Source organism: Sminthopsis crassicaudata, chromosome 1 (genome assembly GCF_048593235.1).
Source record: "Sminthopsis crassicaudata isolate SCR6 chromosome 1, ASM4859323v1, whole genome shotgun sequence".
In the NCBI taxonomy this organism is placed as follows: Eukaryota; Metazoa; Chordata; class Mammalia; order Dasyuromorphia; family Dasyuridae; genus Sminthopsis; species Sminthopsis crassicaudata.
The window spans coordinates 19,347,705-19,362,464 of record NC_133617.1 but is presented as its reverse complement, the minus strand read 5'-3'; the positions used below and the strand labels follow the sequence as shown (position 1 = coordinate 19,362,464).

Here is a 14,760-nt window from a genome sequence, read left to right as displayed (position 1 = left end):
ATGGACACCATAAAGACTTACTCTCAGGTACTTTGAAAAGGAAAGAACCTCCTCTCTCCAGGTGGCGAAAGCCCCTAGCGTTCCAGCAGAGCCAATCCAAATAGAGCCACAGAAGGAATGGTTTCAGTGATTTTCTTAACAAACCCCTACCTGAAGCAGAAATCCCCTATAATTAGTCCCCAGGCTGCAATCTAGCCTCCCACCTCTTCACTCCATTGCAACCGCCTTCTCCAATGAGCTCTCAGCTGCCAGAGCTAACGAACGGCCTTTTCTCACAGACCCCCTTCTTCTTCAGGATACATCTCCTGTCATACGTTCTTACCACAGCATCTCCTGGCTCTCCTCTCAATCTAAAATTGCCTCAGTTTCTTTTGCTGGCTGTTCATTTGTCCCAACTACTTGTGATTCAAGCTGTGGTCTTTTCATTAGGAATTCTTGGAAGTCTACAATATCATTGAAGGATCACTGTCCCCCCTAAATGCTACGGGGTTTTTGCTGGGTCCGTTATGATCCAGCTCCTACTCTGATGCAGACTGTCATCCCTTCATGGCTAGACTATGCTGCCCATGGTTCTCCCTGCCTCAAGTCTCTCTCCATTTCAATCCATCCTCCATTCAGCCACCAGTGATTTCCTAAAGTACAGGCCCTTCCATGTGACCTCCTACCAATAAACTCCAGTAATCCGCTATTATCTCCAAAATCAAATACAAAATCCTGTTTAAAGCCCTTCATAACTTTCCTTTATACCTTACTACCCCACGATTTATGCTTTGGTCCAGTGATACTGGCATCCTTTGCTTTTCCTCAAACACCACACTCCATCATCCTCATGTGCAGGCATTTTCCCTGTCTGTCCCCATACCTAGAATGCTGCTCTCATGATCTTCACCTACTGCTTTCCCTGGCTTCCTTTAAATTCCATCTTTTAGAAGGGCTTTCCAAACTCCTCTTAATTCTAGTGCCTTTTTTTCCCCCTAAAAATGCTTTGTTTGCACACATTAGTTTCTTTAGCAATCTGAGGAGTTTGTTTTTAACTCTCTAGGGCCTATCTCAGTGCCTGCCACACAGTACTAAGTGTTTAATACCCATATTCTTTGCCTTCTAGAATATCACATTCCAAGCTCTCCTCTCCTAGGAAGTTGTGGCTGCTATATAATATGTAATCCCTGCCTGTCACTCTTCAGGGCCTTAAAGACTTTCTTTCTAACTACTTAACGGTATTTTTTCTTTGACCTGGAAACTCTGGATTTTGACTGTGATGTTCCCAGGAGTATTGATTTTGAAATGTTTTTCTTTCTACATCCACTTTGCCCTATGCTTCTAAAAGTGCTAAACAAGTTTTTTGTTTTAATTTGCTTTTATTTTTTAAATTTCTCAAAACAGTGTCTAGTTTTGGGGAGTTTTTTCCCCATCACAGCATTCAGATAGTTCAATGTTTTTTGCATTTTTTTTCTCCTTGATCTTTTTTCCTAGTCAGTAGTTTTTTGCTTGGAATATCTTATATATTCTTTTAGTTTTTCAGCTATTTGACTTTGTTTTAAATATTTCTTTTAACTCTGGAGTCACTCCAGAGTCACTGTTTGGTTCTTTCTAATTTTAAGGGATTTGCTGTCTGGACAAGATTTTATGCCTCCTTTGATGAGCTGTTGCTCCCCTTTCCAATTCTTTCTTCCATAACTCTCACTTATTTTCCAATTTTTTCTTCAAGTATTTATAAATGAAAATTTTAAATTCTTTTACAAAATCCTTGCTTCATTTCTTCCAAGGATTCTATTTGACTAAATGTGCTCAAGCTGTAATTTTTCTCTGAGGTTTTTTTGCTTGTAGATATTTTAGAGCAGTAGTCCTCAAACTTTTTAAATAGAGCGCCAGTTCACTGTCCCTCAGACTGTGGGAGGGCCGGACTATAGTAAAACAAAAACTCACACTGTCTCCACCATAACCCATTTGCCATAACCGAGCTGGCCGCATAAACGTCCTCAGTGGGCCGCATCTGGTCCGTGGGCCGTAGTTTGAGAACCCCTGTTTTAGAGTCATTCTATTCTTCTTGGAAGAAAACTGCTGGACTCAACTCCTATCAGCCAACTATAAAGCTTTGTTGATTCAGTAACAGAAGTGTAGCTTCCCCTTTGGTCTGAGACTTCTGTCCTCATTATTCCTCCATAGGAAGGGCTAGATTCAGCAAGTTGGACCCTGCTGTGCTACAATACTACTGCTATTGATGCTGGCTTCTGAACTTTCTCCTTTCTCCACAGTTCAGTGCCTCCCTAACTCAGGATGAATTTCCCTCGGGTAGCAGGTAAAACTGGATAGTGGATGACAAAACTGCCAGCTCACACCTATCCCCACTGCAGTATCCCAGTATGAGTTTGGGGATGCCTAGTATGGACTGTGGTTTTCTTATTACCCTGGTGCACATCCTGGAGTATCAGAGTGCTCCATGTTGGACATGCCCTTGGCCCATCCCCAGGGATGCCTGTCCCCCAGACATGTTTTATATCCCTATGACCAGCTAGACGGAACAATTGCCTCATAGCAAGATTTTCCCATCAAGATTCAGTCTTAGTAATCACTCTTGGTGTTGTAAACTGATCCAACCATCCTGGAGAACAATTTGGAACCATGCCATAAGGGCTATCAAACCGTACATATCCTTAGATCCAGCAGTGCCATGACTGGGCCGGTATCCCAAAGAGATCACAAAAAAAGGGAAAAGGACACCTATGTGTGCAAAAACTGTGTAGTCGTTCTTTTTTGAAGTAGCAAGAAACTGGAAACTGAGTGAACGCCCATCAGGTGGAGAATGGCTGAATAAGTTAGGATTTATCAATGTTATGGAGTATTATTGTTCTATAAGAAAAGATCTGATGATTTCAGAGAGGCCTGGAAAAACTTCCAGGAACTGATGCTGAGTGAAGTAAGAACCAGAGCATTCTATACAGCAACAGCAAGATTATACGATGATTAATTCTGATAGACTTGGGTTTTTTCAGCAATGAGGTGATCCAGGCCAGTTCCTGTGGTCTTGTGATGGAGAGAGCCATCTGCACCCAGAAAGGACCGTGGGGATTCAGTGTGAATCACAATATAATATTTTCACCTTTTTTGCTGTTTGCTTGCATTTGTTTTCTTTATGATTTTTCCCCTCTTTTGTCATCTGATTTTTCTTGTGCAACAAGATGTGGAAATATGTAGAAGAACTGCACATGTTTGACATATATTGGATCACTTGCCATCTAGGGGAGGGGATGGGAAAAGGGGAGGAGAAAAATTTGGAACATAAGATTCTGCAAGAGGGAACGTTGAAAATTACTTATGCATGTTTTGAAAATAAAAAGCTTTAATTAAAAAAAAAAAAGATTCAGTCTCATATATTTTCTACATCTGTTTGAAAGCTTTTGTGAACAGGAGCTCACAGCACTGCTTTCTAATGGTGCCTTTATTCCCTCTATTTGTGAATACCCCCCAAAGCTCTGTCCTGGGCTGTATCCTCTCATCTCTATAACACTTTGTAGACTTCCCCAGCTCCAGTTCAATTAGCATTTCCACGCAGATGATTCCACATCCAGTGTCTCTGCATGTTTCTCTAACACTCCAGGACAGGCTGTACACCAGGGCAATAAGAAAGCCACAGTCCATACAAAGAACCCCCACTCATATTCTCACTGCAGTCCTGCAGCACCAACTGCCTTGTGGACTGACTTCTCCACTCTAGCTCCTCAACAAATTTGAAAACATTAACTGAGACTACTGGGTGCAATACCAACATCCTAGCTTCTTAAGAAATTTTCCACGTGAAAAACACACAAAAGAACATTTTCTGCAGAGATCCTTCTGGGGCTTGATTTCATGCAGCAAAGCATTACCAAGTCAAACTCGTGCATCTTGTTTTAGATAGCAGAATTGAACTTCTCTAGGAAAGATGGGCCAAATGGAATGGAAAATCGAAGATCAAGCCTTCAAATGCCATTCTCCATTGTGTAACTCACTTGAGCTATACCTCTGAACAAAATCCTTTACATGGTGATAGCATTAAGTCCTTCCACTTAGGGATCATCTTGCTCCCAACTCCAAATCTCCATTTCTCTACAAGACAACCAGCCCTCCACTAAAATTCACTTTCCCACTTTCCATAGGCTATAAAACCTCAACATACAAGTAGACATTTCTGCTCAAGGTCAGCAGCTCAAATGGCAAATTCATTTTTTCCCCTTAAAATCCTCAAGAGATCTTTCCTTGGCTCTCTTTTCCTTCACTAATTCTTCCATCATTCAATATTCTCTCATTGTTTCTAACTGTGGAAGCCAAAATAAATCTTGCTCTGAATGTCAGCAATTGTCCACGTGAATGCACAAAAACTTTCTCAAAAGCCGCCTTGCCTCTGAAGAAAAGGATGGTGGAGGTCTGGAAAGTGTAAAACAAACTTGGATTAAAATGAGCACCAGGTTTCTCCGCTTTAATGTGGCTCCTCGCTGCCTCACAGTAACAGATAAAGACAAAAACTACAATCTCCGAGGCAGCTTTTAATACTTAAAAAACAAAGTGTTGGTTCCTTTCTCAAAAAGAAGCCTATCCTTTGTCCTTTGTGGAACTCCCTAAAAAGATGCTGACGAGTCTGAGGAAGTCCAACTCGATTTTATTGCATCCAAATGTTTTAAGATTTTTAAGTCCAAAAGAAAAACATTTGTGAAAAGCAGAAGAAACAGAAGCAGAATATTCCTCAGACTCAAACATTATTTCAATAAGGAGATGTTTTCATCTCTAGAACAAAGCTCAATAAAGCATTCAACGGTTAGTTCTATCGTAGGAAAGCAAATGTGGCTTCCAAAATGCATGGAACTCATCCATCAGCACCATGGCACCCATCTAGAGTTCTCAGCATTCAATCAACTTCAAATATCATCTCCCAAGACCCACCTAGGTCAGAGCAGGAGATGATCCAAAGGGCACCTACCTTGTGCAAGGGCAGCACGAGGAATGCCCCGCCCCCGCTCGCTTCTACAATGATGGCAACGAATCGGGGGTTGACCGCACAAAAGGAGCTATCCCAGGTGACTCGGGAGACCCGGATGTCATCATAGCATTGGTCATTTTTCACAGCCTGGCCAAAAACGTGTCTGAACTTGCTCTGTCGTACCACTCGCCTCATGGTGTCTGTGGAGGAAGAACAGGGGGTACACATTGGTCAGTCAGCACCCTAAAGTGCCAGGGAGAATTGAGGAAAGGAGAGAAGAAAGGAGGCAGAGGGAAAGAAGAGGTGAGGGAAGAGGAGAAAGAAGAGGGGAGGAGAGGAAAAGAGGAGAGACTGAATCTCTCCTTACGCTCACAAACTGCTCAACTTGCCACCTAAACTTCTTTCACTAGAAAATGCAATAAGCCAGAGAAAGTCATCTCCAAGGGAGCATTTTCTAAATTGGAATCCAGAAAATTCACCAGCAACACCACCCTAGAGAGGATCAGAAAGAGGAAAGAATCCAGGGGAACCTGAAAATAAGGAGGTGGGGAGATCTGTGGCTGCCCCGCCTCCCACATCCTGAGTTAGCCCTTGGAGGGTCAGGGGTTCCTACCCCAAGTTTCTAAGGATCTCCCTCATGGGCCTAGCAATGAGCTCCAAATGTCAGAGGACAGAAATGAGCATAACAAATGTCCAGCTCTAAATCACTTATGGGTAAATTGGACAGACAAAAGAAAAGCATGAAAAACAGAGATTAAAAGATTTAGATTCAGGGGCTGTGGCAGCTCAGAGGAGGAGGAGCTAGGACTGTGTGGGGTGGAATAAGATTGGAGCTGGGCCCTGAATGACTGGACAAAGAAGGGCCTAAATCTACATTTCACTTCTTTAATGGCTGGTCAAAACAAGTCTTTCCTCCTTTATTGGCTAAAATAAAATGAAGAGAATGGCTTACATAGAAGCTAGATTAATAAGAAATCAAAAACGAAATTAAAAAAAAAATTTTAAAGCATAAAATTAAAATCCTCCATCTGGTCACTCCCACCACTCACTCACTCCCATGAAAGGGATAAGGGGAGAAAGCTGCCTTTCAATAAGAGAAAGTAAAGACAATGACGGAGGTTAGGAAGGCACACGTATACACTTGGGATCCAGGCTTCTTAAGCAGAAATAGGTCTTCGGATTCTCTTTTGAGATTTTTCAGTAGACTACCATACAGGCGCATCCTAAAGCAGACCAGATATTTCCATCCAGGCCTCAGTGTCTCAATTCGGAGTCGGGTACAAAAGCAGGTCCTCTCCATTCGGTGGCATGAGGCTGGGCTGTAGCCACAGATATGTGGACAAGGAGCCAAATATCTGCTTTTTTCAAGCCACTCAATGAGAGGATTTTAAAGTTGCCTACTGTCATCATATATTTTAAGTACTTGGTAGCCAAGTGTTGCAGGGGACAGAACCACTGGACCTGGATGGAGTCAGAAAGACTCAACTTCCTGAGTTCAAATCAAGGTCTCAGATACTTCCCAGCTGTGTGACCCTGTGCAAGTCACTTCACCCTATCTGCCTCAGTTTCCTCATCTGTCAAATGAGCCAGAGAAGGAAATAGCAAACCATTTCAATATCTCTACCAAGAAAACCCCAAATGGGGTTATGAAGAGTCAGACAAAACTCAAAAGATGAAAAAATGGCAATTATAGACTTAAACATGATAAAAAATGACTTCTAATAAAAAGCACTGCTGAAACACAAATGAGGGAAACAGACCAACTTGCAGGAAGCCAAAGCCTGCATGCATCCACACACCCCAACTGCAAGGGGTACATGGTAAGAGTCAGTTCTGAGCTGCTGTCGGGCCTTCCATGAGGTACAGGCGCCCTCCTGGAATGAAGGAGAAGGGACATCTTTGGTCCCTCATCACAGACAAGCGACCTTAGATCTCAGCCCGCCTTTCACAAGGATCCTCAGGTTCCTCCTACAGAAAGCCTTCCAAAAAGAGTCGATTAACAGACAGGTCTGGTACAAAAGGGGAGCTGGGGTTCTGTGGCCATCAGCCCCTTCGCTGAAATCAGGCGTGATGCTGGATGGACATTAGCTTTTGTCAGGTTTCACTGGCAATTCTGTTTAATTTCCCATTTCACAGCCATCATAGTTGCCGAAGAGGCACTCTCTCATCACACAGGCAAGAATTGAGCTGACACAATGAGAAGTCAGAAATGAGAGGCCTTCTCCCCCAGGGCAAATACAGCACACCCATGGGACAGTTTCCAGTTATCAGGAACACTTCCTCAGTATGGTCTCTGGGGGATTCGGTGCTGTCAATGATTAGGAGCACAATGAGGTTGCTCAGGCCACATAAGAACTACCAGAGAATGGCAATCGCTGAGAGAAAGCACCAATGGAAACCCAGAAGAGAAATGGTCCATGCTGAGGGGACAGCAGCATTCTGTTCACACAGGAAAGAAATGTGGACTAGAGCATGATGGGCCCTTCACCAAGCTTGGGATTGCCTCCTCTGAGCATTAGAATAGAGCACTCTAATAACTTTTAAGGCAAAGAGAACTACCCCCAACTGGAAAATGCATGCATGCAAAGAATGGAACACTCCCCACTCCTCCCTTTGCTAGGAAACTGACCCCATCTGAGAGTTCATTTTGGAGATTCCCTGTTTTTAGTTAGAAATCTTTAGCTGCAAGAGTTGATTACCAGGAGGCTTCCCAAGAGTCCAGTTCAACTTTCCCTAAACTAGCAGGGTCATGCAATGAATGAGGCAAATTTCTCCAAACTTGAACCCTAATTTTTTTTTAAAAGTGCTACAAATGGGAAACAAAAAATTCGGAATCCAGAAAACTGGCAGATCTGGGGATGTGACAGAACCATTTCAACCCACACAAGCTAATGTTCTGAGTAATTACAATAGCCTTCTCCATTTGCAATTTTCCAGGCACTGTCTCAAACTTGAAATTGTCCAACTGGGTCTTTCCATGGTTTTCTATTCAATTTCTGTTTTCTATTTAGAAAAGAGATTCGAAAAGATCGCCCTCATTTTTACCAATTAATTAAAATTAAGAAACCTAATTCAATCTAAAGAATGGTACACAAAGTACACACTGAGGTCGCCTACCCCCACTTACTGTTCTCTATAGGAATCTTGTACATTAAACACCAGCTAGAGAGATTTACTGGCACCAATTTCCATTTCAAAGAGAATGATACTTGGCTTTGGATCAAGGCCATCTGGATTTGGCTCTTCTCCAGGAAAATAAAACCAAACAGAAAAGATAAGCAAGTTCTAATAAGTCCACTAATGAAAGGTCATTAATTTGATGGTCAAGAAAACTAAAAATTGTTGGCTTTTAAGAGTTTTATTATTTAAGATAATATTGGAAGTCAAGAAAGAGAATAATATTGAACATCCAGGAATCACCAATTTCAAACCAGCAGATAATCCTGTTCCTATTTTACCTTCAGATAAAGATTTTTTTTAATCTACAAATTTTGTCACCAGTTTCCTCAGTCTTTAGAAATTATGTATAGAAACAAACTGAAAAAAGACTAAGCATTTTTACTCAAGAGAAGCTGCTGCATCTAAATGACTCTGCCTTTACACATTAAACTAGTTTTTATGATTTAACTTCCTCAAAGAAACTGCTATTGCCAGAAGAAGTGACTCAAGATAGGCCTTTTTCATTTCCGGGACACTCTATAGTCTTTCCATGCATTGACGGAAATCCAGGAGAATATCAGTAATGCTCTAAGAGACCTTAAGATATTAGCTTTGTTCCACTCCCTCTACAGGGACCAGCATCAGGGAAGTGCCTTGTCTCGAGTTCCCAAAGCTGTTCCCCAGCAGAGCTGCTACCCTGGTTGTCTGTACCTCCTAACCCAAGCCAAGTTAGATGCTGAGTCCTTACTTCTTACAAATCAGGGACCATGCATCTGGTTTGTTGTTTAAATACCTTGATAACTGCATTTCGATAAATTTAGTTTCCGCTATAATCATACTCATTCTACTCTGTGGACCGACAGCCAAAAGAATTTAAGACAAAGGAAAAAAAAAAAAGGTTAAGAAACCCTTGCTTTACCTAGTGTTTGACAGACCCAAAGATCCCAACTTTTGAGATAAGAATTCATTATTTGACCAAAACTGTTGAGAAAACTGGAAATTAGTATGGCAGAAACTAGGTATGGACCCACACTTAACACCAGATACTAAGATAAGATCAAAATGGGTCCAAGATCAAAATGGGTCCATGATTTAGGCATAAAGAATGAGATCATAAATAGATTAGAGGAACATAGGATAGTTTACCTCTCAGACTTGTGGAGGAGGAAGGAATTTGTGACCAAAGGAAAACTAGAGATCATTATTGATCACAAAATAGAAAATTTTGATTACATCAAATTAAAAGGCTTTTGTACAAACAAAACTAATGCAGACAAGATTAGAAGGGAAGTAGCAAATTGGGAAAATATTTTTACAGTTAAAGGTTCTGATAAAGGCCTCATTTCCAAAATATATAGAGAACTGACTCTAATTTATAAGAAATCAAGCCATTCTCCAATTGATAAATGGTCAAAGGATATGAACAGACAATTTTCAGATGATGAAATTAAAACTATTTCCACTCATATGAAAGTGTTCCAAATCACTATTGATCAGAGAAATGCAAATTGAGACAACTCTGAGATACCACAACACACCTGTCAGATTGGCTAAGACAGGAAAAAATAATGATGAATGTAGGAGGAGCTGTGGGAAAACTGGGACACTAATACATTGTTGGTGGAGTTGTGAAAGAATCCAACCATTCTGGAAAGCAATCTGGAAATCTGGAATTATGCCCAAAAAGTTATCAAACTGTGCATAGCCTTTGGCCCAGCAATATTACTACTGGGCTTATATCCCAAAGAAATACTAAAGAAGGGAAAGGGACCTGTGTGTGCCAAAATGTTTGTGGCAGCCCTTTTTGTAGTGGCTAGAAACTGGAAAATGAATGGATGCCCATCAATTGGAGAATGGTTGGGTAAATTATGGTATATGAAGGTTATGGAATATTATTGCTCTGTAAGAAATGACCAGCAGGAGAAATACAGAGAGGCTTGGAGAGACCTACATGAACTGATGCTGAGTGAAACGAGCAGAACCAGAAGATCATTATACACTTCAACAACGATACTGTATGAGGATGTATTCTAATGGAAGTGGATATCTTCAACATAGAGAAGATCTAATCCAGTTCCAATTGATCAATGATGGATAGAATCAGCTACACCCAGAGAAGGAACACTGGGAAATGAGTGTAAAATGTTTGCATTTTTGTTTTTCTTCCTAGGTTATTTTTACCTTCTGAATCCAATTCTTCCTGTGCAACAAGAAATTTGTTTCTGCACACATATATTGTATCTAAGATATATTATAACATATTTAACATGTATGGGACTGCCTGCCATCTAGGGGAGGGAGTAGAGGGGGGAAAATTTGGAACAGAAGTGAGTGCAAGGAATAATGTTGTAAAAAAATTACCCATGCATATATGTACTGTCAAAAAAAAAAAAGTTATAATTATAAAATTAATTAAAAAAAAAAAAAAAAGAAAGAAACCCTTGCTTTGGGAGAACATATGTGGACAAGACAGTGATTTGTCTTCTTTTATACTGCACCAAAGAAACTGCAAGCATTTGATGACAGATGTCTGCATATCTAAGTTCCTTCTCTTCCTTCTCCATTTCCATCAAGGAGCAGAAACATGTCCACAGCTTCACCAATTTTTCTGTTAACCAAAAATGTATCCATCTAAAGATTCAAACAGATGTACTTCTGGGGCTTTGAGAACTTTTAGTCTGTTTATTACAAAGGAAATGCATCCTGCTAGGAACCCACACAGGAAAACTCCTCGGCTAATGGCAAAATCCTGCTTAGCATCCATGTGATTATTCCAAAGGTTCAATTATTCAACAGCACACAGCAGCAGGCTAAAAGGAGAGACTGGGTCAATAGTTACATTAGATAAACCCCAAATCGCCTAAAGAAGAAAAAATGCATACTCCCTTCTTAAAAAACAAGCAGGACTAATCCCTTTTGATTATAAAACACTTTAAAAATGGAGGCTTATTTTTGTACACTCAGAGCAAGTGTGTATAAACATTAAGATCTCTACAATGAAAAACTGATCTGAAGATCTGACTTGTTATTGAGTCAAGAAGCAAAGAACACGATGAGACAGAATATTTTCCCATCGAGAAAAAAGGACTGGAAGTCATCGAGAGCCAGATTCCAATCTACCTCAGACACTTAAGTCAGGGCTGTGCAGTCCTGAGCAAACCTTTTCAATTCTCCCAGGCTCAGTTTTCCTCATCCATAATGAAGACAGTCATGGCACCAACTTCTCTGGGACACTAAGAATATGTATGTATGAAAAGTATGTAAAAGCTTGCAAGCTTTAATGTGAAGTAAATGTAAAACTGCTATTATTCCATTATCACATCTGAGCCAGGGAACTCTGTCAGGTAGTTGACGTCTGGATCCTCATCATTCAAATAAAGAAACTACAACACAGAAGTTGTAGTGAAACCCAAGAGTTCTTGGCGCCGACAAGCAGAACCGGAGCCAATATGTGGAAGTTCCAAGAAGGCAGATTTTGGCTCAACAAGGAATCACACTGAATCCCGCAACGTCAGATATGGAAGACCTCGGGGACACAGAGTAACCTGTAGCTCAAAAAGAAATCAGTGACAACGTGCTTGAGAAGAGGCTCTGCCTGGAAACATGAAACCTAAGAGCCCGAGCATCCCCTCCTGCCAGAGGCTGCCCATTTCACCTGCCCCAGCTCGAAAATATCAGGAGATCCTTCTAAACCTTAAACCAAAACGGATTGCTTTGGCTGGTAGCCAGAGCCTTATCAGTAATACCACACAAAGTGAACTTATCAAGGGCCAATTTCATTTTGCATTGTCCAATCAGGGCCTTCTGTCCCTAGACGCCGAGGGCAGAGCCCTGTACTCCTCAGGAGAGACTTCTCAGGCCCGGCCTCACTTTCCACAGGGCTGCACTCATTTTGGATTTATTTGAGGTCCTTTCCCCCTTCTCTCCTTTCAGTTTTCTTTTGGGTGTGGCCCAGTCTTCCCCAAGTGGAAGTACTTTGGTTTCCTGACATGGCACTGGTAGACTGTCCAGGTTTGAAAGGCATAATGAGGTCAGCCTGACAGCTCTGTAAACATCAGTCTGAATCATTTCAGGAAGACTGAAGATCAGCTGGCAGGACAAGACACCTGGTCCTTTCTTGAACTAAACTGCCGAGCATGCTACCTCTACTGCAGAGAGCACAACTCCATGAGCTGGCTACCTTGTTCGCCAAATATACGCTGGCAAAAACATGGCAAGTGCTCACAAGGTGGTCTGAAAAAGCAATTAAAGGGAACTCTCAAGGTCTCTAAGAACATTAGAACTGTTTGTATGACATGGCATACTGACACAGTACCACCTGGCATGCTGTGCCCTCCTCAGAGAAGGTGCTGTGCTCCAGGAGCAAAGCCGAATTGAATTAGCTCAGAAAAAACTAGAGATGCACAAAGTTAGAGAATCCACCCCAGATGTTCCTATGAACTATGTGTGGCAGAGCCTTCTGAGCTCGAATTGGTCTGATCGGTCACAGTTGGACACCGTACTAGAGAGTCTAACACAATGAGGTCACTTTGGTCCTCTTCAAGGATGAAGGACAACCACCACCTAAGTCTTCCTCAATTATAAGCTCCCGGAAGGCAAGGACTGTCTTCTTGTGATTTTTATGCCCAGTGCTTGGCACAGTTTATGTTTACTGACCCATACTTACCTCTAGGGCAAAACAAGTCAACAAGCAATTAGGCTTTCCCTGTACCAGACACTATGCTAAATGCTGGCAGTATAAATAAGAAAGACAGACAGTCCCAGCACCCAGTGGGAGAGACAGGATAAACTGGAGACAATCAACAGAGAGAAGGGCTGCATATTCATGGGATCAGAGAACAGGCAAAACCTCACCCTAGGCCATGGAACATTCCTGCAAATAAATGGCTAAAGGCATACTTCAGGGTCCTTCAGCCTTGTCCACAGACCCTTCGGCAGGGCCCCCTCCAGCACAGTTTCCAGGCTCATAGCCTTCTCCACATGATCGCCTTTCCTAAACTGATGCACTCTCAGAAACCTCTACCAGTCCACGCTGTACAACAATGGATGGTGAGCTGGAGAGGGACAGACCTCCTGGTCAGTGGAGGTGTGGAAGCAGTGGCTGAATGGCTCATTATTTATCCCAGTGAATGAGATGAGGTGAGATCTTTCAAGACAGTTGTGAAAATCAAGTAAAGCTTCATCTACTTCAGAGTTTGAGTAGGCCTGAAGGACTATGAACATCTAGGCAAGGTCATAATTGCGTTCCCCTCTCATGATATCTCCTCCCTATTTCAGCCAAATATGGGCAACTATGTATTTATTGGTCAAGTTCAATTTCATGGGCCGATCTCACGGTTAGAATGTAAGACTCTCAGCCAATGAGGATGAGGGTCAGTGGTGGGAGGGAGTGTTTTGCGTTAGGGATTAAAGGGGCTGTCCTGCCCACAGGAGACGCTTCCTCTCTTGGATGGTCTGCTCCAAGGGTGGGACGCCCTTCTCGCGAGAATGTACAATAAACTTTGCTTTTCTCTAGAGCTCTCTCCAGCTTTTTTATTAAATGGTGACCCCTCACCATTTCCGTACCACACACCAGGGGATAAAAAAGAGATTCAAGAGGAAAGCAGGAGGTTGGTCTAACTGGCTAGCTAACATTTCTTAGGCTAAAGAGAAGACAGAGGCAAATCTCCTAAAGCTAGACAGAATTGTAAATTCATTAAATGGAAACACAAAGTCAAGGAAACATTTATTTATTAATTTACGAAAGTGGAATTTTAAATATGCTAAGACTACATACATTAAGACTATTCTGGATGGTGGAGTGGGGTTGTGCAGGACAATAATCACCATGTCACGAGGTTCAAGAGGTTGGGGTGGGGGAGCCGGGAAGAGCCGGCTTGGGAGGGGCAAATGTGCCCCAGGTGGAAACAAGAGCTTTTCAAGCCAAACAGCCCTTCAGCAAACCCAATCTTAGAAAAGAAAAAGATTATATTTAATGATACTTTTCTTAGAGGATTCTTTAAAAAAAGCCATCGTTATTTCTTCCTAATGACCTTCTCCAGAACCCTACCTAGTAACACAGTCCAGCTAAACAAAGTAATGTATGTATAGAGTCTGAAATGGTCTTTCTTCAGAACCTCCAGAGACGTCTGGGTGCATGTTCCTCCATGAATGCTCTGAAGTGATCAGGGCACTCCGAGTTCTAAAATCTTTCTACGTTATTCTCCTTTCCGTTTTTCCTGGTCATCATGTAAGTCAGAGTGCTTAGTCTGATGTCCCTGAGCTGATCTTAGCAATATTTTGACAAATATTTCCAATTACAGGGTTTTTAAGAAAATGTTGTGCACATAAAAACCTTCTGAATACTGTGGAGACTGAATGTAGATAAAGCAAAGTATTTTCACCTTTTTGTTTTCTTCTTTCTTGTGGTTTTTTTCTCTTTTGGTCTGATTTTTCTTATACAACATGACAATTATGGAAATGTTTAAAAGAATTGTACCTATTTAACCTATATCAGATTACATGCTATCTTAGGATGGGGGGAGATAAGGGAAAGAGGGAGAAAAATTTAAGTCTTACCAACAACAACAACAACAAAATGCTGTAAACTATTTCCCAAGTATTTGGAAAACCAAAATACTAATGAGAAAAATAAAATAAAATGAAGG

The 14,760-nt window shown here is 41.6% G+C and overlaps 1 protein-coding gene across 3 annotated transcripts in view; it reads right to left on the bottom strand.

Moving 5' to 3' along the window:
- Nucleotides 1–14,760, bottom strand: part of CORO1C (coronin 1C) — a 106,051-nt gene that overhangs the window by 40,100 nt on the left and 51,191 nt on the right. For all 3 annotated transcript variants that reach the window (XM_074295818.1, XM_074295827.1, XM_074295836.1), the window contains exon 2: nt 4,955–5,154. In XM_074295818.1, the coding sequence (XP_074151919.1) occupies nt 4,955–5,154 (200 nt within the window). The remainder of the gene's footprint in view (nt 1–4,954; nt 5,155–14,760) is intronic.